At 42.2% G+C, this 24,790-nt stretch overlaps 2 protein-coding genes across 5 annotated transcripts; both read right to left on the bottom strand.

The window, feature by feature from the left end:
• Nucleotides 1–625: 625 nt before the first annotated feature.
• Nucleotides 626–22,238, bottom strand: LOC117574780 (shootin-1). Of its 4 annotated transcripts, none has more exons than XM_034258731.2 (8): nt 22,089–22,238; nt 11,084–11,289; nt 9,433–9,619; nt 9,055–9,370; nt 8,883–8,995; nt 8,441–8,642; nt 7,589–7,964; nt 626–1,149 (listed from the first exon to the last, which is right to left on the bottom strand). In XM_034258731.2, the coding sequence occupies exons 2-8, from the start codon at nt 11,268–11,270 to the stop codon at nt 980–982; spliced, it is 1,551 nt and encodes a 516-aa protein (XP_034114622.1). In that variant the 5' UTR covers nt 11,271–11,289; nt 22,089–22,238; the 3' UTR covers nt 626–979. The 4 variants fall into 4 exon arrangements, 3 of the variants coding, with proteins under 3 accessions (XP_034114622.1, XP_034114624.1, XP_034114625.1); XM_034258733.2 differs by lacking the exon at nt 22,089–22,238 and adding an exon at nt 11,353–11,629; XR_004572814.2 differs by lacking the exon at nt 7,589–7,964 and adding an exon at nt 8,130–8,338 and having other exon boundaries at nt 1,051–1,149.
• On the bottom strand, nt 11,720–22,238 carry LOC117574777 (AF4/FMR2 family member lilli). The gene is made up of 6 exons (XM_034258726.2): nt 22,089–22,238; nt 19,027–20,915; nt 17,962–18,126; nt 17,094–17,903; nt 15,920–17,031; nt 11,720–15,864 (listed from the first exon to the last, which is right to left on the bottom strand). The coding sequence occupies exons 2-6, from the start codon at nt 20,894–20,896 to the stop codon at nt 13,531–13,533; spliced, it is 6,291 nt and encodes a 2,096-aa protein (XP_034114617.1). The 5' UTR covers nt 20,897–20,915; nt 22,089–22,238; the 3' UTR covers nt 11,720–13,530.
• Nucleotides 22,239–24,790: the final 2,552 nt, after the last annotated feature.

Below are 24,790 nucleotides of genomic sequence, written 5' to 3'. Positions count from 1 at the left end.
CCCAATAAATATATGAGTTAATCCTTTAATTATGGGAGAATCCTTTGGAAAGTTTTCGATATACTCAAATAAATATTTTGAATCGATTTTTCATGTCCAAGAAATTTCAAAATTAGTCTTCAAAATTTGCACAAGAAAATTTGTAAAAACACAAAATCCTTGATATCTTGGAAACTAACAGTCCGATTTTGATGTCCTTTGGCAATAAGATATACCTTGTTCAGCAGAGTTATTAGCCACTAGATTCGTCAGGATACGACAGGATATAGCCGAGATATAGCACATTTTTCATAAACAAAAAAGTCCTTGTAACTTCGTTCCTGAAAGGATATTTGTCCTTTTGGTTGTAGAATCTGATAATGGGTTATAAAAAGTAACTGTGTGTAAAAGGACATCCTGATATTCCTTCAATCCTGCGAGTTACAGCGTTTTTCGTGATTTTGATCAAATTTTCCGTGCTTTCACCTGCAATTTTTTTACTCAAATTTTTTAAAAAATTCTGAAAATGTTTAAATGGGAATTGATAGAAGTAATGATTGCAATTAGTGAATTTCATCCCTTTTAGCAATTCAGTCAAGGAATAACCATAAATTTATAAAAAAAAACACACCTTTGGTTTATTTGATTATATAATTTTTATTGCATTTGCTTTCGTTGGGATTTGATTGCGAAAGAAGCCTAATAAATTAGTAAATGAACACATTAATAATTATTCATAGTAAACATCGAAGCAGTAGTAAATATTATACCAAAAGAGAATTTCTTTTAGTTTCTAAGGCACACACAAAATGCACAAAAATAGTGTAGAAATATATAAAAGTGGGGCGTGGATGGCGGCGGAACGTAAAAATAAATAATACATATACTAGTTAGTGTAATTAAGTGTAAATAGTGATGTGAAATGCATGGAATGCTGTCGTTGTAGATTTGAGACCAAAAGTAGAAGAAGAGACAAAGAGCAGAGATCGCATTTTGTAGACTAAAGCGTTGTGTTTAGATCAACGCATATCTTGGAGTTGCGATTCTGCTTCTGGCTAATCTCCAACACCTGGAACATCTCCTTGAGAGCCTCGCTCGTGTTCGTCCTGCGTCGATTGCGACGCAACGTAACGCGTCCCGATTTGAACTCTCGCACTATAGCGTCAAGACCTGCAAAAGGAGAGAAGGTGAATTAAAATCGAAGTTTGAGATATAAATAAGAAAACTAAAGAGCGCACTAAACTAACACAGCATGCGGTTAGTCTGGTAGAAAGAACCTTGGCCCAACAACATAAGCGGAAGGAAGTAAGGAAGATGAGGCGAGACGTACCTGGCTTTAAAAGCTGCCTGCTGACTTAATCAAGTAAGCTGAAAGGATTTAAAATTGTGCCGAATTTTTTGTGTTCCTGGGGCGGGGAATGTGACCAAATGTATATAAATCACAGAACAGCAAAGGAATGAAGGGAAGGAGGTGAGGGATAAGGGGTGGGTGGGTGCTAAGCCCACGCATTCAACAACTGTCAGCGGCAACAAATGAAGTTTGCTGACGTTGCGTATACGACGTGTTGTTGCTAAAGTCAATGGAAATGTACGGTTTCTGGGCTGTGTATAAGAAAAGTGGCGCAATAAAACACGGAAATATAAAACGCACAAATAATAATAATAAGCCATAGCACAACGACAACGACAACGACAACAATGTGGCCTGGAATGCGGCACAAGAGCTGATGCTCGGGTTTTGTTGTTGTTTTTGTTGTGCTCAGTGCTCGCTACTCGTAAAAATAATAAATGGCATCTTGCTCTGCTTGCCTTCATCGAATTTGATACGAAGCTGGAGCTGGAGAAGGAGTGGAAGTGGGAAGTTGGAGTTGGGTAACCTAAGCTGTGCCCAGAGTAAGCTGTGAGTGAAACATGTAAACGCCAAACGCCTGTCGCTCTTCTCAGTCTCAGCCTTGAGAGCTTGCGCCTGTTTAAAGCCGAAGCTGTCGCAGCATAGCTGTTGCTGTTACTGCTGTTGCCAAGGCGCTGGCCTCGGCCCAGGAAGCCAACTAATAGCCAGCTCTGAGCTAGCTCTAACTTAAATCAATTCAAGTTTTTCGAGCACAACACACGTGTGTGTTTCGAGTACAGTCATGCATGCTTATTGTGGCACCACCGGAAATGCCGTGCGGAAATGCTGTGCCTTTTTCAAAGTCAATTAATTTACACTGACGGAAATTGCTCTAAATGCGACAGGTCTAGCATTAAGCGAGATAAGAGACAGAGAAAGAGAGAGAGTGAAAAGCAGATGCTGTGTGGTCAGAACAAAAGACAAGAGGCTAACGCTGAGCACCAGCAGTAAAATCGTCATGGCAATTATGCCTGTACAGTATACACACACACAGACTCACACAACTACAGGTTGGCTTCGCCAGCATGCGACAACAATATTTTGCCAGACAAGTGAGAAAGCTTTAAGCAAAAGTGCTCGACTTTTAAGACACCTGCTAGACACTTTCAAAGAATCAACAAATATAAAAATTGATTAAAGATTAACAAATATTAAGAGTGGTGTAATATCAATATTAAGAAACTAATAAATAGGATTAACAAATATGTGGAGTGGCTACATATTAATATTGTGAATCTAATAAATAACATAAACAAAAATTAAGAGTAACTGCAGTACCTTTAGAAAAATAAGTATACGTCTTTTAACTATTGTTTTAAAAAAAGCTTGCGCATTTCCCTTTTCTTGTTTTAAGTTTTTTTTTTAAGAACACAATCAATATGAAGTGTGAATATTTAGCCTGAAGGCTTTTGTCGCTCTGACTCAGCAATAAGGAATTGTATTAAAATAACTTACATAAAAAGAATTGTTAATTTTTATAAACCATTTTACTACAGTGAATGTAAGTCTCTCATTTTTAACTTTAAAAGCGGACTCGGCTGCCTAGAAACATTTTAAAATAAAATTTAGATGCGTTGCACTTACAAAAGTGTGCTCACAAAGTTTAAGGACTATAGCATACTTAGTCGCTGATTTTCAGACGTTTATATGAATGGACAGACAGACAGACGGATGAATAAACAAGTTCATGATACAAGTTCAATCATAACTTATTTCAACCAACAATAAACGACAATTTGGGAACATTATACTGATCAAACTAAGAGTAGTATTCAAATTATTTAAACGTAAGCTTTTAGTTAAATATTTGGATATAGACTAACATAATTTAATAAGGAATATAAATATATGTACATATATATGACATAGAGTCGCATATACCCTTTACTACCTGTAACCTACACACCCAAAAGACATCAATTTATAATACCCTTCTACCTTTTTAATCAAGGGTATACAAATTTATACGGTTGAGGCTCGCTTCATTTGTTTTTGGGCCGAATACGACGACGCCACACTTACACAGACACACACACACACACACTCAGACAGTTTGACGAGTGCCAGGACACGAGTGGCAGAGCAACGGCTGCTGCTGCTGCTGTTGTGGCTGCTGTTAGCTGTAAAGTTGCTGCTCACTTGGCTGCCAAGCTCAAACGCTTCAAGAGCTTCAAGTGAGACGCGCGCGCGTTTTGTCCACCGTGCAGTGGCAATCGGCAATCGGCTCGCAATTTACGTAAATGAAATATACGAAAATATATATATATATATATATATATATAGATACGATATATAGTTATATTTCAAGAGTTAATAGCTCGTGTCGTGATGGGCACACAATAAGCGCCTTGATTGATTTCAATGTACGCTCGTTACGCATACGCCGCGTTGTCTGTCAGCGCGCCAAAAAGTAGGCAACAGTGAAAGCGGAAACGGATGTGCTTAGTGAGAGCCGTCGAGAGAGCCTCGCTATAATTGAGTGAAGCGTGTGTGTGTGTGTGTGTGAGAGCTGTCGCTCGTTATTGTTGTGTGTGTGTCAATGCCATGTGAGCATTGTTGTTATTGTTCAGCAAATGTCTTATTAAAGTCATCAGTCAACTTTAAATCTTGGATTGTGTCTCCTGCTCCGGCAATAAATAAGTATGTATGCTTTGACTACAAGTAAAATTTAATCATTTATTACGGGTCGATAGTTGATATTTATAAATGCATATTTGCTAAAAGTATTTTCAATATATGCTGCAAAGCATAGCTATATTCTTGCACACACACACACACACACACACACACACTCACACACACATATGCATTTGCGTTGCCTGCATTTGCACATTTCTGTCAACACAGATGCGACAGCTACAACAAGCTGGCATTATGTCTGCTGTGCGTGTGTGTGTGTGTGTGCTGAGTGTGCTTGTCTGTGTTTGTATGCTACAACCAGTTGATTTCATTTCCATGCAGGTGTATGTGTGTGCGTGTATGTTTATGTTGTCGTTGTGGCAACGCAGCCACACACAAGCAGCACTCGCTGCCAGTTGCCACAGCTACAGTAAACAGTGGCTAAGGCAGACCAAAGCAGGCCAAATATTGGCCAAAGTCAAGGCACATAATGTATGCTCTCTCTTGATTGTTTTAATTCCAAATTAGCTAATTATTCATAGTTAATGGCTATTGCCATGTGAATAATATATCGGTATATGCGATAGATCGCTAGGGGATGGGATATCGATGACGTGAAGACGGGACTTGTGGAGAATCCACGAAAGTGAACAGACGTGCATGAAGCACTGAAATGTTGAATTAAATTTTTTATAAGTTTAAAATAAACTAAAATAAATACACTCGGAATTGAAATCTGAAACTATTAAATTGCATTTCGCAGTGTTAAGTAGAGAACGCTTACAGCTTATTAATTCGATATAAGCAAAACAATGAATTTTGAGACAATTAAATGATATATGTATGTAATGTTGGCTAAATAGATAACCTTTAATTTAATATATAAATATTTGATAATAATATACTGCTTTCTTCTGACGACTGTTTTTGTTACTATTGACAGCTGCTTCTGCTTTTGTTCAACTTCATCTGACTGATGCTCTACTTCCAAGTTGGAAGTTCCAACAACTAACGACTGCTGATTTCGATAGCTTAGTGCCAATCGACGTGCTAACCGATGCCGATAGATAGGCATATCGACTAACCACCACATCTGTCACATGTATTCATTTATGCTTTTATTCTGCACAATTCACGCTGCATTTATGCTCTCACTTTAAATATTAAATTTGTGTTTTTACCAATTTAAATATGTAGCTGCCTTCACTCATTTTAAGTTTTGATCAACTAAAGTTAACACTGTTAACTTGACAGCCAAGTTTTGTATGCTGCTTGAATTCGACTCAAGTTGGCATTGATGGGATTCTTTCTTCACTCACACACTCAGCAGCAGCCAATCAACGTGCTGAACTCTCAAATCCAAATCAATATCCCGGACAATTGTTTCAAGCGGAAATTAAACGCCAGCGATGTCCCACAAGTGCAGCTGGCAATAACAATAAAAACAACAACACACCCACTTAGTCACCTACACACTCTCTCACACACACACAGAGTCACCTACATAATAAATTATGGCGGTTTCACATTGATTGCAGCATCTATTAAAGCAAAAAGAAATTCAGCTTTCACGCTCCTTTCCTCTTCTACTCGCTGCTGTTGCTGCTGCTCTCAGGCGTAAAGCCGACGCTAATTAGATTTTTACTGGCAGACTCCCAACTCACACATACATATACACTTTACAAGAATGAATGTGTACGTGTGTGTGTGTTTACCTGGTTACAGCAGTCGCAGGTAGTTGAAGCGTGCCGTTCAAAAAGCTCTTCGCAAACTTAATTAAGAAGTTGCCGCTGTTGCAACAATGCCACCCACTTTTGCCACACCAAGTGGCATGGTCAACATGCAACACACACACACACACACACACACAGACACGGCAACAACAATCAGAGCAGCTGCATAAAATCAATTATAATCAGGAGCAGAGCAGAGCACTTGAGTTGGGTTTGGGTTGCGATGTTGCGTTGACATCAACGTGGCCAATTGCCAATTGCCAGCTGCCAATTGACAGCAACAAGTTGTAGCAGGAGTTGGCATAGGGAAAAGGGGCAGGAGCAGGAGAAGCACCTCAACTTGACACGCAGCTGCGTCGACGCTTGTCAATGGGATTTGTAAGGATCTAGTTGAAGCATAACGCTCACAATTGGCAACGCGAATTGATGCCTTTGACATTGTCTCACGTTTGCTTTCTAAACTGTGTCTGAATGAGTGAGGAGTTGCGCTGCTTTAATACGCTTTCAATGTGCCTCACTTAACGGCCTCAATGTGTAGCGGAAAAATAGGTCACTAAGCGAAACAACTTTAAGTGAAGTTTTGCTATGCATTTTCTTTGGTGCTTAATTTTTGGGTGTGACTGTGAAGCAAGGAATATATGCTGCTAAGTGTATATTGAAACTGTATACAGTGTGACCGTTAAGTTAAAGTGAGTGGCCGCTAAACCAGATATTGACATTTGTGGAATTTCGGTTGAGTAATTGCAGAACTTGGTGAGTCTTTTTTGTCAGATTTCGAAAGTAAAGTTCTATATAAGTGTTAAGTACTTGATACTTTATAGATATAAATTGTTGAAGCTATTCAAGAAACTCTTTTGTATGGGGTAAAAGTCCTACTAACTACGCTTCTTAGTTTATTTGCCTGACAATCTGGTATTTTTTAGTATTCTATGATATATTTTTTATATTCTACAGATTTCGAAGTAAAGTTCTATATAAGCTTAAGTACTTGATACTATATAGAGAAACATTTCAGAAGCTAATCGAGAAATACTTTTTTATGGGATAAAAGTCCTACTAACTAGGCTTCTAGTTGCTTTGACTGACAATCTGGTATATTTTAGTATTCTATGCTATATTTTGAATGTAGTAATATATCAATATATCAAAGATAATATTTTAGTATATTGGGGTATATTCATTTGGTATATTTTAAGAATAATACCGCACTGTTTTGGTTTCATTAAAAATGTGCAGCTTTCTTACTTGTTTTATGTTATGTTTGCTTTTTCAGTAATTATTATACTAAAAACTATGCTGCAGTTAAACTTAAATTGTGTGTTGAAATATTTAGGGAATGTGCGCTGTTCAATATGTGCACAATAAAACTGAGCTAGCTGCCATTGAGAGGCCCTAATAGAGACCAGCTCGATGTTGGACTTCATCAAGAGCAGCAGCTGGTTGAACACAAGTTGTTTGATGCTCATCCTGCATGTGGCATAGTTTAAATACAGCAAAAGAGCATCTATGCTTTATTTTATGGCATTCACTGTGCAGCTGTGCAACATAGTTCAAGGATCAAAAAGGAAGGTCTCTCATAGTTCAGCGAGAGTTCGTTGGCCAAGTTTTTGCTGTGAGAAACTTGAAATATGCAGTGCAACTTGATGAAATTGCAGTCTTGTTACATAGCTGAAATTGCCAATATAAGGCAGTCAATACACACACACACATACACACAGAGAGGGAGATTGCGCATACGCCACGTAAAATGCTTGCGAAGGCAAAAAGAAGTGAAAGTGCTTGGGACACATTGCGTGTCCATTTTGTAGCTGACAGCTGTCGAAAGGACTTGGGAACTGGGCCATTGGAGCTTAGCTTAATGACATACCTGTTGCTGCCTCCGCTTGTACCTGTTGCTTCACGTTATCAATAATCTTATCGCCGCCTCTATGCAAACTATGCCCCGCAATGTGCTGGCTAAAGCTGCCAGCAGCACCGCAATCCTCTCCAGCCACAGCCTTTGCTTCGTACAGCACTTTGTTGGGCATTGGTGGCGGCGGAGGAGGAGGCGGCGGTGGCGGGGGTGCAGGAGCGGGGGCTTTGATTGTGCTCTCCACTTGCTGGTAGCGCGCCAATTGCTCCTCGGCGAGATCGGCGCGGGCGAGCGCCTGCTGCAGCTGCTCCTCGAGTATCTCCAACTTAAGTTGTAATTGTTTTAGTTCATCGTTAGTAGATTTTGCAATAGCCGCATCCATAAGACTTTGCTACGAGAGTGGGAAGGCAATGGGATATTTTTTTGACGGGGGGTAACGAAAATTAGTAGAACAATCATTAAAAGCAACATAGTGAGAGAAAGAGAAAGCAATTAAGAAAGAGAAGTGGGAAGCAAGCAAGCAAGCGAGCGAGCGACTGAAGCGAGTTTCGCTTACGTTTTTAGAGTTGAGTTTTGATTTTTGAGTAGTTTTTTTGGAAACAGGAATCGGACCCATTCCATGCATTACATTATTATGGTAGACTAAAGAGTAAAGTAAAGAGTGTGTGTTGTTGTGTGTGCCCCGCTTCGCTTAGACATTCAAATTCAATTGCTTTTGAATATGCTCGAGAACGGTTTGAAAATGTTAAACACGCTGCGTGTTTGCTTTTAAGTGTGGGTAAATAGATAAAGATAGTTGTAGTTGATAAAGTTTAAAAGTATTTCACCAACACCAAGACAACCGAATGCCAGACTCTGATGTCTTACCATTTCCACAATGCGTTCGTTGTGCTCTCGCGCCTGTTGTTGCACCTGCTCCTTGATCTCCTCGAAGTCTGCCTCCGTTTGCAGCGTGGTGGGTGAAGGAGTCGCTAGCTGACTGCCCGGAGGCTGTCCATCGGGCAGATCCTTGGCCTTGGCCGTGAGCTCATCGTTGCGCTGCTTCAGCTTGATCAAAGCGGCTTCCATTCTATGAAATATAAAAGCATTTTAAAAAGTGCCTCCATATACAGCTGTGCACATTGAAATAGCAGTGCGATAGAAACAAAACTAAATATAAGTATTAAGTTATTCAAAATGAAAACATGTTGAATTCTTTAAAACTAAATACATTAAGTTGTTATAACTAAATTTCATCTCAAAGTATTAAACACGTAGTTCGCAGGCACTGCTATTTCAAAGTTCACAGCTGTAAATGTATAGCACTCACTTCTGACTGGTCTCCACGCTCTCCTTCATGTTCTCAGTGAGCAGCTTGGCCACCTTTGTTAGATTACCATTCTCTGTGCGCAGCGTTTCGTTCTCCTCTTCAACAAGATGTTGCTAGCATAAAGAAATAAAAGTTTAACTAAAGTTTCCAGCAATTTAAGTTCTCTGCTTACATGCTCCACTAATTCAGCTATCTTCTCGTTGGCTTCATAGAGCTGCAAATCAACGCCATTCGTGGCTTGCTTCAAAGCCAGAAACTCTGCCACAAGACGTTCGACTAAGGCATTGGTAATATGCACACCTGGACTGCTGTCCACATCGATCAGGCTGTCCAGATCATCGCCAAGTGTCACTTCGCCACTGTCAGCGCTGCCATGCTGCAGAATCTTGAGAAGATTGCGACGCAGCTCCACAGAGCCAAGCAGCGTGTTGTTGCCCGCTGAGTTATCCTGTTGCTTCTCGCGCATGTGCTCCAGCTCGCTGGTGAGACTAAAAGTAGGCAGAAAAGTTGATAAAGATGTTGTTTTTTAATCTTCAAATGCTGCGCTCACTTGTGTATTTGATCCGCCTTCATTTTGTGCAGCTTGTCGAGCGCATTGCGTTCGTTGAGTGTCTTGTTGAACTTGATCGTCAGCTCCTTCATCTCTGATTCGAATTTGAGTTGTTGCTGCTGCAACAATTCCAGCTGACTGCAAAGCTTCTCGTGCTGCGCCTGCTGCTCCTCTTGCGTGGTTTTGTCTGTCAAGAAAGTAAGGAAGTGTTAAACAAGTAAGAAAGTTACAGTCGAGTGTGCTCGACTGTGAGATACCCGCTACCCATTTTTAATAAAGGCAAAATATAGCGGTATCATTTTGAAAATATACCGAAAATACTTAAAAATACTAAAAATATACCAAATGGTATGTTTGGTATATCAATATAGTACCGCATTCAAAATATACCATAGACGGCTCAATATACCAGATTGTCAGCCAAAGTAACTAAGACCCTTATAAGTAGGCATTTTTGCCCATACAAAAGTATTTCTTTTATAACTTCGACAATTTTTATCTGATCGCAACCAAATTTTCAGGAATCATAAGTACTATAGTTATTATTATATATACCAAAATTCGCAACTCTAGCTTTAAAATTACGCTTGTTATTCGATTTTTTTGATTTGCGGGGGCGGAAGTGGCGTGGCAAAAATTTGAAACAAACTTGATCTGCGTGCAAACATAACAAATGCTGTCGAAAAAAAATTATAGCTCTATCTCTCGTAGTCTCTGAGATCTAGGTGTTCATACGGACAGACGGACGGACACACAGACACACAGACGGACAGACGGACATGGCTATATCGTCTCGGCTGTTGACGCTGATCAAGAATATATATACTTTATAGGGTCGGAGATGCCTCCTTCTACCTGTTACATACATTTCCTGCCGGCACAAAGTTATAATACCCTTCTACCCTATGGGTAGCGGGTATAAAAAGAACAAGTAAGGACACGACAGTGCTTGCAAAGATACTAAAATATACCAACGGCTATATTTGGTATATTGATAAAGTACTACATTTTAAAAGAATGGGATCAAAACAGTGGGGTATAATTCCTAAAAATATATCGAAAAACCTTATCACATAATACTAAAGATATACAGAATGCTATATTTGGTATATTGATACATTACTACGTTCGAAATATACCTGAGAGGACAAAATATACCAGATTACCAGCCAAAGTAACAAAGACTTCTCGTAAGTAAGCGTTTTTACCCATTCAAAAGTATTTCCTTAATAACTTTTAAATTTTTAGTCTGATTACACCAAATTTTTAGGAACCATACAGACTTTATTTATTATTGTATATACTAAAAACTGTAACTTTAAAATTATGCTTGTTAAACGATTTAAATCGATTTGCGGAGGTGAAAGTGAACGTAGCAAAAATTTGAATCAAGTTTGATCTGTGTAATAAGTGCTGTCGAAAAATGAATGGCTCTATCTTTTATATTTTCTGAGATCTAGCTGTTCAAACAGATGGACAGACAGACAGACGGACATGGCTATATAGTCTCGGCTGTTGAGGCTGATCAAGAATACATATACTTTATGGGGTCTCCTTCTACCTGTTATATAAATTTATTGAAGGAAAGCCTAGCCTTCTACCCTATGGTAATCGGGTATAAAAATCATATAGTTAACTTGACTCTACTTACGCGATTCAATCTCCAGCTTGAGCGCCTTGTTCTCCTCCTTTAGAGCAATGTTGTCCTCGAGCAGGGTGAACATATCATGCTCTGGATCCTGCTCATTGTAATCTGGTTCACGCACTCGACTCCGACTGCGTGTCTTCGCTTCTTGGGTGCGAAACTTGGCCACCGGAATGCGTCCACGTCGTTCCATCTTAGCTCAAGTTTGTGCTCTAGATTGTGGGAGAAAAGACTTGAAATTAATCTTGTTTCTTTGTTAATTTAAACGTGCTTACGGTTGGTGTGAAAAAACCTTCTTAAGCTACGAAGAATTTAAAATGCTGCCATCACCATGAGAGAGAGTTGCTTGTGATTGATTTGTGAGTGTGAATATGAATATGCTGTGAGTGTGAATGAATGAATTGTTCGAGTTGTAAGCATGCGCTCCTTTGGCCGTCCCCACATTGAAACGCCTTGGGAATTTATTTGTTTTTGTTTGGTTTTTTTTTTGTTTTTTGTTTTTTTTTTGCTTCTTTTGTTTTCCACTTTATTTTGTATTTAATTTTAATTTAATTGTTTGCTGTTTATAATTCTTTGTGTATTGAAATTTTATTAACGCTTTTAATTTATTATTACTTTTAATTTATATTTTTTCCTCCTTGCTTTGCTGCTTTTGCTTCCTTGCTAAAAATGCTCACAGTTCAATTAATTTTTTTTTTTGGGTTTTTTTATACGTTTTTTTTGTTGCAAAAATGTATCCGAGAATTTGGCTAAACATTTGAAATGCTTGCAAAGAATTCGAATCAGAATCAGAGCTCAGCTTGGCTTTAGACTATTCGCTTTTTTTCTTTTTCTTTTTTTTAGTGCCAGAAGCGCTTTCACAATTTCTTAACTAATATTTTTCTTTTTTGTTTACAAACTTTATATATTTTACTTGTTTTTTAATTGCATTATAATGTAATCTTATTTTTTCTTTGCTATTTGCCGCAAACTCTTTTGTATTCATATAATTTGTTTTTCACTTTTAGTGTTTAAATAAAAAAATAACTAAACAAAAAAAAAATAATTTTTTATATAGAGCTGTGAAAATCTTTTACTATTTAAATATTAATTTTTGAAATTAATTTGTTTTCTTTTCATTTTTTGTATTTCTTTTTTGCTTTTGTAATAATTCTTATAAAAATAACTAATTCAAGGCGGCTTAGAGCTCTTGGTTTTTGCTTTTCATGTTTATTTTTGTTGTTGTTATGATTTTCATTTTTTTTGTTTGTTTGTTTTTGTTTGCTGTGAATACATAAATATAGTTTTCGATTTGGTTTAAATGTCTAAATTAAAGTTTTTGTATTTTTTCCTTTCTTTTTACAGCTAGATTTTAAATGGTATCTTTGGATTATTTGTATTTATGTCATGCAATTGTATACTAAATAGATATATATGTCTTTTCTCGCTATAATTTACATTGTTTATACGAATATAAACTATCATTATTATTGTTTATGTTATTATTATTATTAATATTATACTGGTTTACATTTATTATATGCTGCTTGTTTGCTTTCATTCATTCAAACTGAGTCTAAGCCTCGAAATGTTCAAATAACAATCGATTCTTTTCTATTCTTTTTACTTTTGTCTAAGGAAATAAGTTTTTGTTTTTAGCTTTGGGTTTTTTGAGCCTTTTGCATAGAAATCACAAATGAAATTTCATAATAATTAATTAGTTAGTTATAATCATAAGAGTAAGATTAACAAAAAGTAAATGTGAAACAAAAATCAAATTATTCTTTGTACTGAAAGGTAAAAAAAAGAGAAACGAAAACAAAATAATAAAAACAGATTCGTCTAAAGGAAACACATTGTGAAATTGTGAAATACTGTAGTTTTCCGATCAAATAAAGTAAAGTTAATAGATCCTATATATAATTCTATATATATATATATATATACCCTGCCTTAAAGATAAACTTTTGTTATCGAGATTCTGTTTTTTTTTTGTCGATTTTCCTTTTAAATATTTGTGTTTTTTTTTTGCCTGGCAATTGTTGCCTTTATAATTGTTTTATTGCAGATTCATTATAATGGATGTTGCTGTTTTCTGCCGAGTTTGGAGTAGCATCTGTTTGTGTGTATGTGATTGAGGGGGAGGAGTGTGATTGTGATGTGTTTGCTACTCCGTTGTGTGTGTATACGACCGCGCGTGGTCTGAGAATGGATCAAAATGTCGAACAGGTATACATGTATATATACATCCTATATAGATCGACGACGACATACACACACATATATATACACATATATACGTGTGTTGAGATTGAGCTTGAGATTTTTGCTTCGTTGTTGAGATGTTGTTTCTGTTTCTTTGCTGTTTGCCTGTAACTGTTGTGGGTGTTGTTCTTTTTTTTCCATTTTCCTTTTTTTCTGATGATGCTGTTGATGCCTCTTCAATGAAATTTTTGTTTTGGGAGGCGGCTTTTTTACATTTCCTCGATTAACGCGCGCAGTTTGGTCATCAGCGGTCGACTCCAGTTCGCTGGTTTCTCGATCTCCCGCTTGATCCACTTGTCGAACGAGTCCCTTGAGATCACCTCACAGTCATAGAGAACGCCAAGTGCACTGCAGATGGCCTCGCCAGCGGCCAGCTCGTCCTCGATCTCGACCAGATGATGCTCTCGCAGCGACTCGACCGTCTCATCGATGCAGGCCACTTCGTGTGCCTCCTGGGCATCGATGCACAGCCTGAGCAGGGGCGTGCACTGCATCCGGAATGTCTCCACATTCAGTTGCAATTGCGGCGTCACGCCACCTTTGTTGTTATTATTGTTATTGTTGTTAGTTAAAGCGAAATCACAGCAGAGGAATTTGGTAAGTTGTCGCACAAAATTCGCATTAATATGCACATTCGTGTTAATGTAATCGATGGCCGTGTCACTGGACAAGCTCAGCAGATAGCTAATCCTTTCCACATGTTCGCCCGGTGTGCGCGTCACCTTCGAACGTTGCTGCAGTCCCGCAGCTGTTCCCGTGCCATTTGGCTCGAGGAACTGAAAGCTATTCGCCTGCAAGAAGTCCCGGAACTTGCGTGAATCGCTCCAAAACATTTGGCCGCGATCCAGCTGGTTATCCACATGCCAGAGCTTGTGTGCGTAGCCGGCGCCGAACTCTTGAACAAAGTAGCTGACAAAGGAGCGCACAAAGAACAGCGTACACTTTGAATCGTCCAGCCAGCGACGCTGCCACACATCCTTCAGCTCCAAGTGGCCGTCGTGCATGATGGGACCCAGAAACTCAAAGACATACGTCCAGCCATTGGGCACATCCACAAGCAGATCGGGAAAGCCTTCCCCGAAGCGTGTATAGGCTTGGTTAAAGGTGCCCATATCGAGTGCCTGCTGATCCATCAAATAGCCAAAGGCATTAGCGCAGGCGAGACGCTGCTGACGCTTCACTGTTCCTCGGTGCACATAGTCCATCAGCACATAGAGTATGACAGCCTCGGCTTCGGGTTGCTTGGCCACCAAGCTGCGCCAAATGCTTAGCACTTCATTCTGCCAACCGCGAGTGCTGACCACTTCCTCGACCAACTTGGTAATCACCTCCTGACACTGCTTATCATCAAAGCTCACTTCAATGGGACTATTCTCGGCATTGTTGTTGTTTGTGCTGCTATTTGAACGACTGAGAATGGGCGTGGCAACAGCTGGCGGTGTTTGTGACTGCTGCTGATACGGCGGATACGAAAAGGTGTTTGTCGAGCTTGCCGATGGCATGCGCTTCAGCAGACTGGGCTGCGTTGTGGCTGCTGCTGCACTCACCGGACGATTGCCAACGTTGCGCCATTGATAGTGGGAGGAGTTGCCCAGCTTGGCGGTGACATCGTCGTTGTTGCTGCTACTGAAACGCAGTTTGGTTGGATCAATACTCAGCGATTGATTCTCCTGCTGATGCGACTTGTTCAGCTTCTGCAGGAAATAGTTGCCACCGCCATCGTGGCCGTGATGATGATGCTGCTGCTTCTGTTGCTGCTGTTGGTACTGATAACCGCCCTGTTGCTGCTGATGTCCGCCACGTTGCTGTTGCTGCTGTTGTGCCTTTGGTTCATCGAGCTGTTTGTGTCGCTGTTGCTGCTGCTGGCGACTGCCGCCAGTTGTGTGTGTGGTGCCCGCAGGCTGATCCCAGTTGCGAGCACGCAAGTCCAACACATCTTGCATCATGAAGCGTACGCGACTGCTGATCTTGATGTTCTGTTGATGCTGACGATATGAGCTGTTGTTGCCCCGCGAACGCTGCACAATGTCCTGGATGCGTCGAAAGATCTTCTCGATGCGTCCGCCCGATTGATACTGCTCCGATGAGCCAGCTTCCAGCAGATGTCCCACTGTGGTCAGCAGCTTGCACATGTACTCCAACTTCTCCTCACAGCCATGCTCGAGCAGCGATTCAACGCAGTGCAGCACACGATCGCTGGTCAGCGATTGCAGCTTAAACAGTTCGCCAATGAAACGCACTGTGCCCCAGGCACGACGTCGAAACTGATACTCCAAGTCCTCCATTTCAGCGCGCAGCTCTGCCTTCTTGGTGGCATCAGAGCAGGCATTGATGCGATCCTGTGTCGGTTGTAACTTCTTTGCCTTGGCATTGGCATCATTCACATTCGACTCGAACTCGTGCTGAATGCGTGTAATCAACGAGCTGGTGAAGAGCGACTTATTCTCCGCCTTGATTTCGTGGAACAGCACTTTGCAGAAGCGCGCATATGTGGGCGCAAAGTTCGGCTCGCTGATTGTTTTCTCGAAGATCAGCAGCATTACCTGGTAAAAAAATAGTTAGCATAATACAAAGTGAAGCATTAAATCGTAATCTTACATTTGTCATCTTGCTTTGCGTGTCCATCTTGATGCTGGACATCTCCTTGAGCAGCACCTCAAAGTTGTCGGGCGTCAGTTTGTTGAGAATGCCGCGCACTTTCTTCAGCACCGCCTCCAATTCGTTCTCCTTGTCCGCTTCTGTGGCGGCAGCAGCTGTTGGTGCACTGAACATGGACATGCGACGCAACGTCTCCGGTTGCCAGGCATTCTCGCACTCGGACAACTTAATTTCCTCCTTGAGCGACAGCTGCACACGAATTATGTCCATGTAGCGTTGATTCGACTGTCCTCCCATGCCTCCGCCGCCACTGGCGCTGTTGCCACTCGCGTTGCCGCCGCCCATCGACTGATAGTTATCGTGATGCTTCTTGTTCAGCCCATGGCCACCATGACCGCGTCCTCGCTTGCCCGACATGTAATCCATGGCGTCGTGTGTGTGCTGTTGATACTGCTGTCCATGTTGATTGTGGCCATGATGATGCTGTTGCTGCTGCTGCGATTGGCGAGACACAAACAGCTGCGCAATGCAGTCGCCCTTTTGGCAGGGCACCAACGGCGGCTTGCGGGAGTCGCTGAGCTTGGACAGCTCACGCAGCTGCTCAATGTTGTAGCGTATAAACTTGGGCGTAGCAGCAGTTGCGCTCTTGGCTGCCACTTTGCTGACCTTCGGTTGAGTCAACTTTTCCTGCTTCTCTGCCTGATGCACTGGCGAAGACTTCTTCGAGCTAATGTTGCTGTTGGGCAACTCTGTCACCGAATGTCGCTTGGGTGCACAGTCCACATTATCCACAGACTTGGGCGCCTCTGCTGGGGGCTGCGAGCTGGACCAAGTCGAGCTGCAGATAAAGCTCGAGTGATGCGTGGGCACCTCCTCGCTAAAGTCACCAAACTTGAGCTCATCCACATTGTGTTCTTCGGTCTGGCTTGACTCTTTCTCTGTGCACTTTTCACTGGTGTTTGAGGAATCCTCCTCGCAGACGGAGCTGCTGCTGTTGAGGAATTCCAGCTGGGGTTCCACTAGACTGGGTTGTTCATCGTCGCAGCTCTTTAGCAAAAACTTGGCCACAATCTCCTCGTTAGCCAGATGCTTTTTCTCCTCCTTGCTATCAACTGCAAAAGAAATGAAATGTTTAATTTATAGCTACGAGTTTTGTTTCGTTATTCTCACTTACAATTCAGCTCTGTATCGTGTGGTTGCTGCTGTTCCTTGGGTTGTTGCTTGTCTCTTAGGCTAAAACTTAAGCTAGAGTTATTACTAGTTGCACTAAGCTTATCAGTCGTCGTGGGCATCGCAATTGCGACGCCACTTGTCGTTTTAGTTGTTGTCACAAATATGAGACTGGTCTCGGCGCCACTTGTTGCAGCTGCTGTTGTTGCAGTGTTGCTGCTGCTGCTGCCCTTGGCATTCGTTTTGGCATTCATGTTGTTGCTGCTGCTGGCTGTCAAAGTGCTGCTGCTGCTCCCACTAGCTGTGGACATTGAAGACGCTGTTGTTGTCGGCGGTCCAGTTGTTTTTTGCTTCTTTTTCTCCAGCTCCTTGCGTTTCTGCGCCTTGCGCTGATTCTTCTTGCTCAATGTGTTGGTCGCCCCTGCAGCCATATCTGTTGCTGCAACTGCTGTTGGCGTGGCAGCTGCTCCAGCCTTAATGCCCCCAATTGTTGCTCTCATTTGAGGCTGCAGCCTGGGCTGATGTGTGGGCGTCGAAGCTGCCGACGAAGACGAAGTCGAAGGCTGCTGTGAGTGTGATTGCAGCTGATGTTGTTGTTGCTGCTGTGTCTGCTTCTGAACAATTGGCTTCTGCTGCTGTTGCTGCTTTTGTCCCTTTGAGGGACTCACTGGACACAGCTCTGCTGTGCTCGATTTCGCAGACTGTTGCTGCTGCTGCTGGTGATGCATTGTTGCTCTTTGAATGTCGCCCAATATTCCGACGCCAGCGACCGCCTCGGCAACAGCCGTTGCTATCGACGTTGGCGTTGCGGTGCCTGCAAAGAGTTTAAGCCGATTAAAATCCCATTGTTCTTCGGCATGCTAATTACTTACTTTGCTTGTTGGCCGACTTGGGACGTTGTTGCATTTTGCTCTTCTGAGACTCCTGGAAATGCGCTGCTGGCTTCATCGAGTTGCCGCCTGCTGCATTCTCATTGTAATAGTTGTCCATGCTGCCGCCTCCCGACGACTCTGGAGTGTGCTCCGATGTATTATCCACTGCAATGCAATTGAAAATTGGTAAATTGGGATTGTTAGAAAAAATACGAGTGCTCTTCAAAACTAAGCTGATTTATTAGATTTTAATTAAACTTGTCAGCTACGTTTGATTGGCATCTGCTTGCAAGTGCAGCTTATTCCCTCACTTTGTTAAGCACTGGTTTAAGTACACAATATGGTATGATTGGCTTAATGAAAGAACTTTGGTTTTTGAACTAGCTTTAATTTACAACTTTACCATTTGGGTGTTTTAATAAACCCGATCTTATTGCACTATCAAATGTCGTAAACAATACTTTAGAGAATTACATACTTGTAGCAAAAGATTTAATATTTATAATATAATATATTTTGGACTTTAATTAAACTTGTCAACTACATTTAAAATACATTTCTTTGAAAATTCAGCTTATTCCTCTCTTCGTTAAGCACTGGTTAAAATATATGTTTTGGTTTGAGTCTACCTGATTTGAGGATTAGCTAAATTAAATTGGGATTTCAACTAGCTTTAGTTTAAAATTTTACCATTTGGGAGTGTTGATAAACCCTTTTCTATTGCACTATCAATACAATATATGCTATGGTTTGAGTCTAAGCTTAATTACCTAAAAGTTTGGTGTTTGAACCCGTTCTTATTTCATTATCAAATGTCGTAAATTATATCTTGGAGACTTAGAGACATCTAACTCTTACCAGCAAATAATTTAATACATATAAATTATTATTAACTTAATATACATCATCATCTAATTCAATACCCTATTCTAATCTTTCAACTATGCTCTCAATTCGTTAAAATTCGAATTCTTTCTTTGCTGTCAACTTATTAATCTCTACTGTTTCATTAGAAACCCTACTTTGACCTTATTTCACTCTTGTCTAAAACTAAGTCACACTCACCGTCATTGAACTGCAGAAAGCTGAGGTGCTCCTCGGGATTGCCAGAGTTGGCGAGTATGTCCTTGACTATAACGCTGACCTTGTCCTCGTCCGTTAAAGGCATCGTCGCAGCAGCCGCCGCTTGACCGCTGAACACGATCGCAGACTTGCTGGCCACCTCGGTTTGCATTTGATGGTCCACCTTGATGGCAACCTCCTGGCTTGTTTTGTGACCGATGCTGGCATCGCTGCCAGTGCTGGATGAGGTGAGCGTGCAGTTGGAATCCTTTTTGTTAAACACCGATGATTTGGGATCCATGACATCCTCCTGCGTCACCGGATGTATGATCGGTATGGCATGACGACGCTCCTTCACCTTATCAGCAACGCCGCCGCCGCCAGCCAACAGCTGCTGGCCCGTGTTCAGCGAGGTGGACGAAAAGCTGCTCGTCACACCCGGCACGGCACCCACGCCCACTCCAACGCCCACAGCGGTGGCGCTGCTGCTCTGCAAATGCGGTGCATACGTGTGCAATCCTGTTGGTCCGCCCCCGGTTGGCGCTGCCATCAACTGAGGAGCCGCAGTTAGATTCGGCGGCGGTCCAAGCGGACAATAAGCGGGCGGCAGATGGAATGCAGCTCCGCCATTGATGGCATTATTCCGGGTATTCAAGATGGGCGTCACCGCAGCCGCTGCCGCATTGTTGACCAGCTGGGGACGCGGCGGCGGCGCTGCTGCGCCATAGGGAGCAAAGTAACTGGGCTGCTGTGGCGGCGTCGAGCGTTGTCCGCCTCGCATGCTGCCGCGCTGTGAACTGCTGTTGGGATTGCTGCCGCTGACATTGGCATTGCCATTGTTGGCACTGAGCTGTGCTGCCGTTGGCGGCAACGTTCCGTGATAGTAGGTTATAGTGGGCTGTGCTCCGCCTCCAGGCTGCTGTCCGGCGGCCAGCTGTTGCTTTTGCGGTGGCGGCGCTGCCGCATAGAAGCCGGCTGCTGGGGCAGCTGCAGCGCCGTTGGCAGGAAAGCCCATTGAGGGGGCGCCAATCAATTGGCCGGGATGATTAAAGGGCAGAAATGCGGCCGTCATGAACGTGGTGCTCCCCTGACCGCCATTCGCCCCAGCTCCGGGTGCAATCAGTCCAGCTGATGGCGTAAAGTGCGGCGGCAACGTCGAGTTGCTGAGCGCGCGCACCAAATTCGTGTTGCTCGTGGCGGGCGTAAGCACCCCGTTGGCATGTGCATGGGCATGTGGTCCATGGGGACCGTGGGGAGGGGGCGCAGCATGATGGTGATGGGCATGGGCGTGGCCATGGGGTCCAGCGTGTCCCAGCGTTGCGTTGCTGGCGGCGCCACTCAATTGAAGAGCGGCGCCGCCGTTGCTGCCATTGCTGCTGCTCGACGATGAATGCTGCTGCTGCTGTTGCTGCTGGGCGTGGCTAGCGTAGGCGGCCGGCAATTGCGGTGGCGGCTGAGTCGCGTAGAAGATGATCGGTTGTTGCTGCAGATGATGTTGCTGCTGCAACTGCTGTTGTTGCTGCTGCTGCTGCTGTTGTGCTTGCTGCTGCTGTGTCGAGTGGTGATGGTGATGGATACCAGCGAGAGTGTTAAGAGCCGAAACCGAGCTCGGCTGCGGCACAATCACAGCCTGCGGCTGCTGCTGCTGATCCTGTTGCTGCTGCAGCAGCGAGATGCGCGACTGTTGCTGCTGCTGGGGGGATTGCACCTGCGACTGTTGCTGCTGTTGAGGATTCTGCTGCTGCTGCTGCTGCTGTTGGTGATGGTGGTGGGGTGGATGCGAGTGCTGGTGCTGGGTCTGGTGGTTGTTCTGCTGCTGGTGTGTTGACTGTGGCCTGTTTCCCTTCCCACCCCCTCCCGTTGGCATGAACATAGGAGGACCTTCGTTGGATCTAAGCACACGCCACCCACACACACACACGTACACATTAAATAACAAACACACGCGCACACACAGACAGAGTGTGTGTGTGAGCGAGACAAAAGGGCAGGAAAGGAATAACGGGAAAAGGAAGAGGCAGAGAGGGGAACGTGGAGAGCGGCCAAGCGGTGTCGGCGGAGAACAGAACGAAATGTACAAAAATATTGTATTTGTTAGTAAGATGAAAATGGAAAATGAAACGCATTAAGATATTCAAAGCCAATGGCGCCCATGGAAAAATGCGGTGAATGATCGTGCAAAAATAACCAAAACGAAAAATAAAACAAAAAATCAATAAATAAAAGAAGCATGCAAATTAACTTTCAAGATAACTACAGATAAAGCAACTAAAAAATAATTAATACTTAAGGCTTGCGCAAATTCCAAGCTGTAGAAAAAGTGCATGCCAATGAATTCCAATCAGAGTCGCAAGAGAGAGTGCCGAAGAGAGGGAGAGCAAATGACTCTTGGTCAGCTGTTGTTGTTAATTGAGTTCATAAATTGGCATGATGTCACGTATGGGGCGTGTGAAACAGACACACACACACATGCAAGGGCAACTGTTGAGGAAGCTCACTTATCGCTCACTTTTATCATTGGTGAATGAGTGAAACAGAAGATGGAAATAGAGCGCTGTGCAGTCAGTTGATGACACACAACAACAGGTGGCGCTCTTAGTCAGCCATAGTCACAAAGCAAACAATGTTGTTTGTGTGGGAGAAGCTGCTGCTGCTGCCTTTGGTTGGGATCTGGCATCTTCTTTATGAGATGTGGGCAAAGAGTAACTGGCACAAGTGGCCATTGAGAGATGTAAAACCTGTTCTGCAGTTGCAACTACAGTTAGTGCAACAATTTCACTGGTTGCGTGTCTACAAGAAAAGAAAACCGAAACTTAGCAACTCGCTTAAAAAAAAGGGGAATTTTCGCACTTGCGGTTGTTTGTAAACAAAAACCAGTTGGCAGCGCCGTCGTCACCGTTCTGTATGGGTGAAACGGCGACTCAATGGAGATTCTGATTGGAATCGACGAAGAAGAATCGAGTGTGGGAAAGCGAAAGGAGCAATAAATAATAAGCAATGTATAAATTATAAACAATATTCTATGGCATTAATAATGCTGAGTTAGGTCCATTGGCTCCACTTACCGCTTCCTGCGCCTTTCCAGTTCCCTTCGCACACGCCCACAAGCTAGCGTTGTTTATTTTGACGCTGCGCTGCTTCCTCTTACTCTTGATGCCGTTTCTGCTCTCTCGCTCTCCCTCGCTCAATCTCTAGTTGGCGCACCGTTGTTGTAGTTGTTCTTTTTTCTGCTTTAGCTTTTGCACCGACGCCCCACGAAGAGGGCACAAAACAAAGCGACGCGCGTTTGTTTTTCTTGCGTGTTTCTTCTTCTTCTTGGAAGAGACTTTGAGAATGAATTCTTTCTTTCTTTGCCCCTTTTTTTAGTCAGACTTGGAATTTGTTTGTCGCCCGCGAATGCAAACTCGAATGAAAATTTATCTTTTTGCTTGGTTAATGTTCTTTTGTTCAATTATTTTAAAAATTTATGCGCTTTTTTTCGTGTCAGAGCGCTTTTTAGTTGATTGAATTATAAATTTGTCGCATTATTAATTAACGAATATTGCCGAGACATCGACATCGACATTTACGTAGACGAAAGAAGACGAACACACGTACACACATACACATACGCTCAAAAATATTATTGGAAATGTAAGTACTGCTAAAATTTCACGGTAATTTTCTCTACAATTAAAAGAAAAAGATAAACGTTTTTGTTTTAATTTTGCATGTACAATTTGGTTGGTCAATTCAAGGAATTGCTAAGCACAGCTTGCTATTGTTCCTGCCTGTTTTTTCTATTTTCAATTTGTTTTATTTGATTTTTTTTGTCGCCGAGGCGTTGCTTGTTGTTTTTGTTGTCGTTGCCGTTGTGTCGCCTGTCTTTGTCTGTCTGCCTGTCTGTGGTCTGGCGGTGGTCGCTCGGTCTCTTTTACTTACACTCTTCTTCTTCTCGCCGCCCAAAAGCTGCGCTGCACTGCTCACACACAAGCACAACAAGCACACATATTACAAAATTAAGAAACGAAAAATGGAGTTCCACGTGGGGAACACGCTTTTTAATTAACTCGCGTTCACTTTTACATTAGTTCATGTTTTTGTCTTTGTTTTGCCGTTGTTTCTACAATCTCTAGATTTATCTATTACAAATAATTTTGTAAATTAAAAAAGTCACAGAAAAAGGAAAACACGTCCGCTCTCGTTGAGTTTTGTTTGCTCTTTCCGAAAGCTGTTTTAGTTGCCGAGTGTGGCTGTGTTACCGTTTGCCAAAATTTCGCTTTATGGCCGTGGTATATCCCAGTCAGGCAGGAAACCTGAAAACCACCAACTGGGCACACTCCAAATGCATTGCGCAGTATATGTTAATTGCGTGTAAAAGGCGCGTGAATTCAAACAGTTACACAAAGTTCGTGTGCCACGTGTATTTGGTAAGAAAGCAGTACGAAGCTCGCAAAATACCGAAATCTACTATTTGTGTATTTCAGTGCTTTAATACTAAAATTCAGTTTATAATAAATGATTACAGTCGGCGTGTGTTAGCACTGCCAGCAGACTGTTATGTTTGAGAGTTTTACAGAACTGGGCATGATATGAAATAAAAAGCTGATCGTTATGTCACTCAGTTTGATTATTGTTCACTTACAACCGATAGATGTCGTTTATTACAGTTTGAAATTCACTTGTAGTGCCAATAATTACAGATACAGATCAATTTATTTATAACTTTAATAAATATGCAGTCACAATACTGAAAAGGTCAATCTTTTCAAGTTGCATTCTTTCTTCGCTTGATATGCATATGCCGGCATGTAAAAGTCGACCTCCTACATAGTAAATGGTGTTGCATTTGTGTTTGTATTTCCTGCGAGTGCATGCGCAATAGCAACACCCACTTCCATTACTGGCACCCTGTATGGCCATGGTGGCGCTGGAAAGGTGCTTGCAGCATTTACGCGCCCAATTCTCGGGGTCGTAGTAAAATTTGTTTTCTCCTTATTTTGCCGGATATGCTGTCAGAGACGCCATTGCTGCGGCTCGGCCCCCATTTTGTATGTTCTATGTGTGTGTGTGTGTGTGTATGTGTGTGTTTTCCTCCGGTCTCTGCTGTCACAAGGCTCTTGCTGTTGTTGTTGTTGTTGCTGTGGCTGCGCATTTGTAGCTCTTGCTTGTTGAAGGTTTTTATCAGTTGAATTACATTGCTGGTCGACTTTGCCGACTTTGCTCCGCTGTTATCGGTTGCCCAGAAGTTCCTGCGCTCTATTACTTAAATGCTGGACTGCTTTTCATTTATTTTAAATGAGTTTGCTTCTTAGCAAAGAAACTGACACAGTCAATTTCATGCAGGTTTCAGTCTAAAAGGATTTATTTGTGGCCAAGTAAAAAGCTGTGACCACAAATGCAAATGTTTAAAGTTGAGAAGGTAACCCACAGGAACACTAACCACACACAAGCATAAGCACATATGATTAGCCAGGCAGGAGAATTTATTTTGTTGTGTTTTTGTTTTATGGTTGTCCTTGTCATTTAAATTCAACGGTCGCAACGTGGCGCCATCTATTAACAATGATAGTCAATTGGTATTTAGTGTGTGACCAAATGCTACTGTTATATTTAACTGTTGCAATTGTAACTGATTTTCGCTTTATTTTCAGAATATAATCAATGAAATTGGCTACGTTTGATACTGAGGTAAGCAAATTGAAGCAGAAATGAAACAGCAGTTCATAACAATTCGAATGAACGCTGCAGTTTGGATACGCGCCAAGTAAATACCATGCCCAGGAAA

This window comes from Drosophila albomicans, chromosome 2R (genome assembly GCF_009650485.2).
Source record: "Drosophila albomicans strain 15112-1751.03 chromosome 2R, ASM965048v2, whole genome shotgun sequence".
Classification (NCBI taxonomy): Eukaryota; Metazoa; Arthropoda; class Insecta; order Diptera; family Drosophilidae; genus Drosophila; species Drosophila albomicans.
This window is presented reverse-complemented; position numbering and strand designations above follow the sequence as displayed.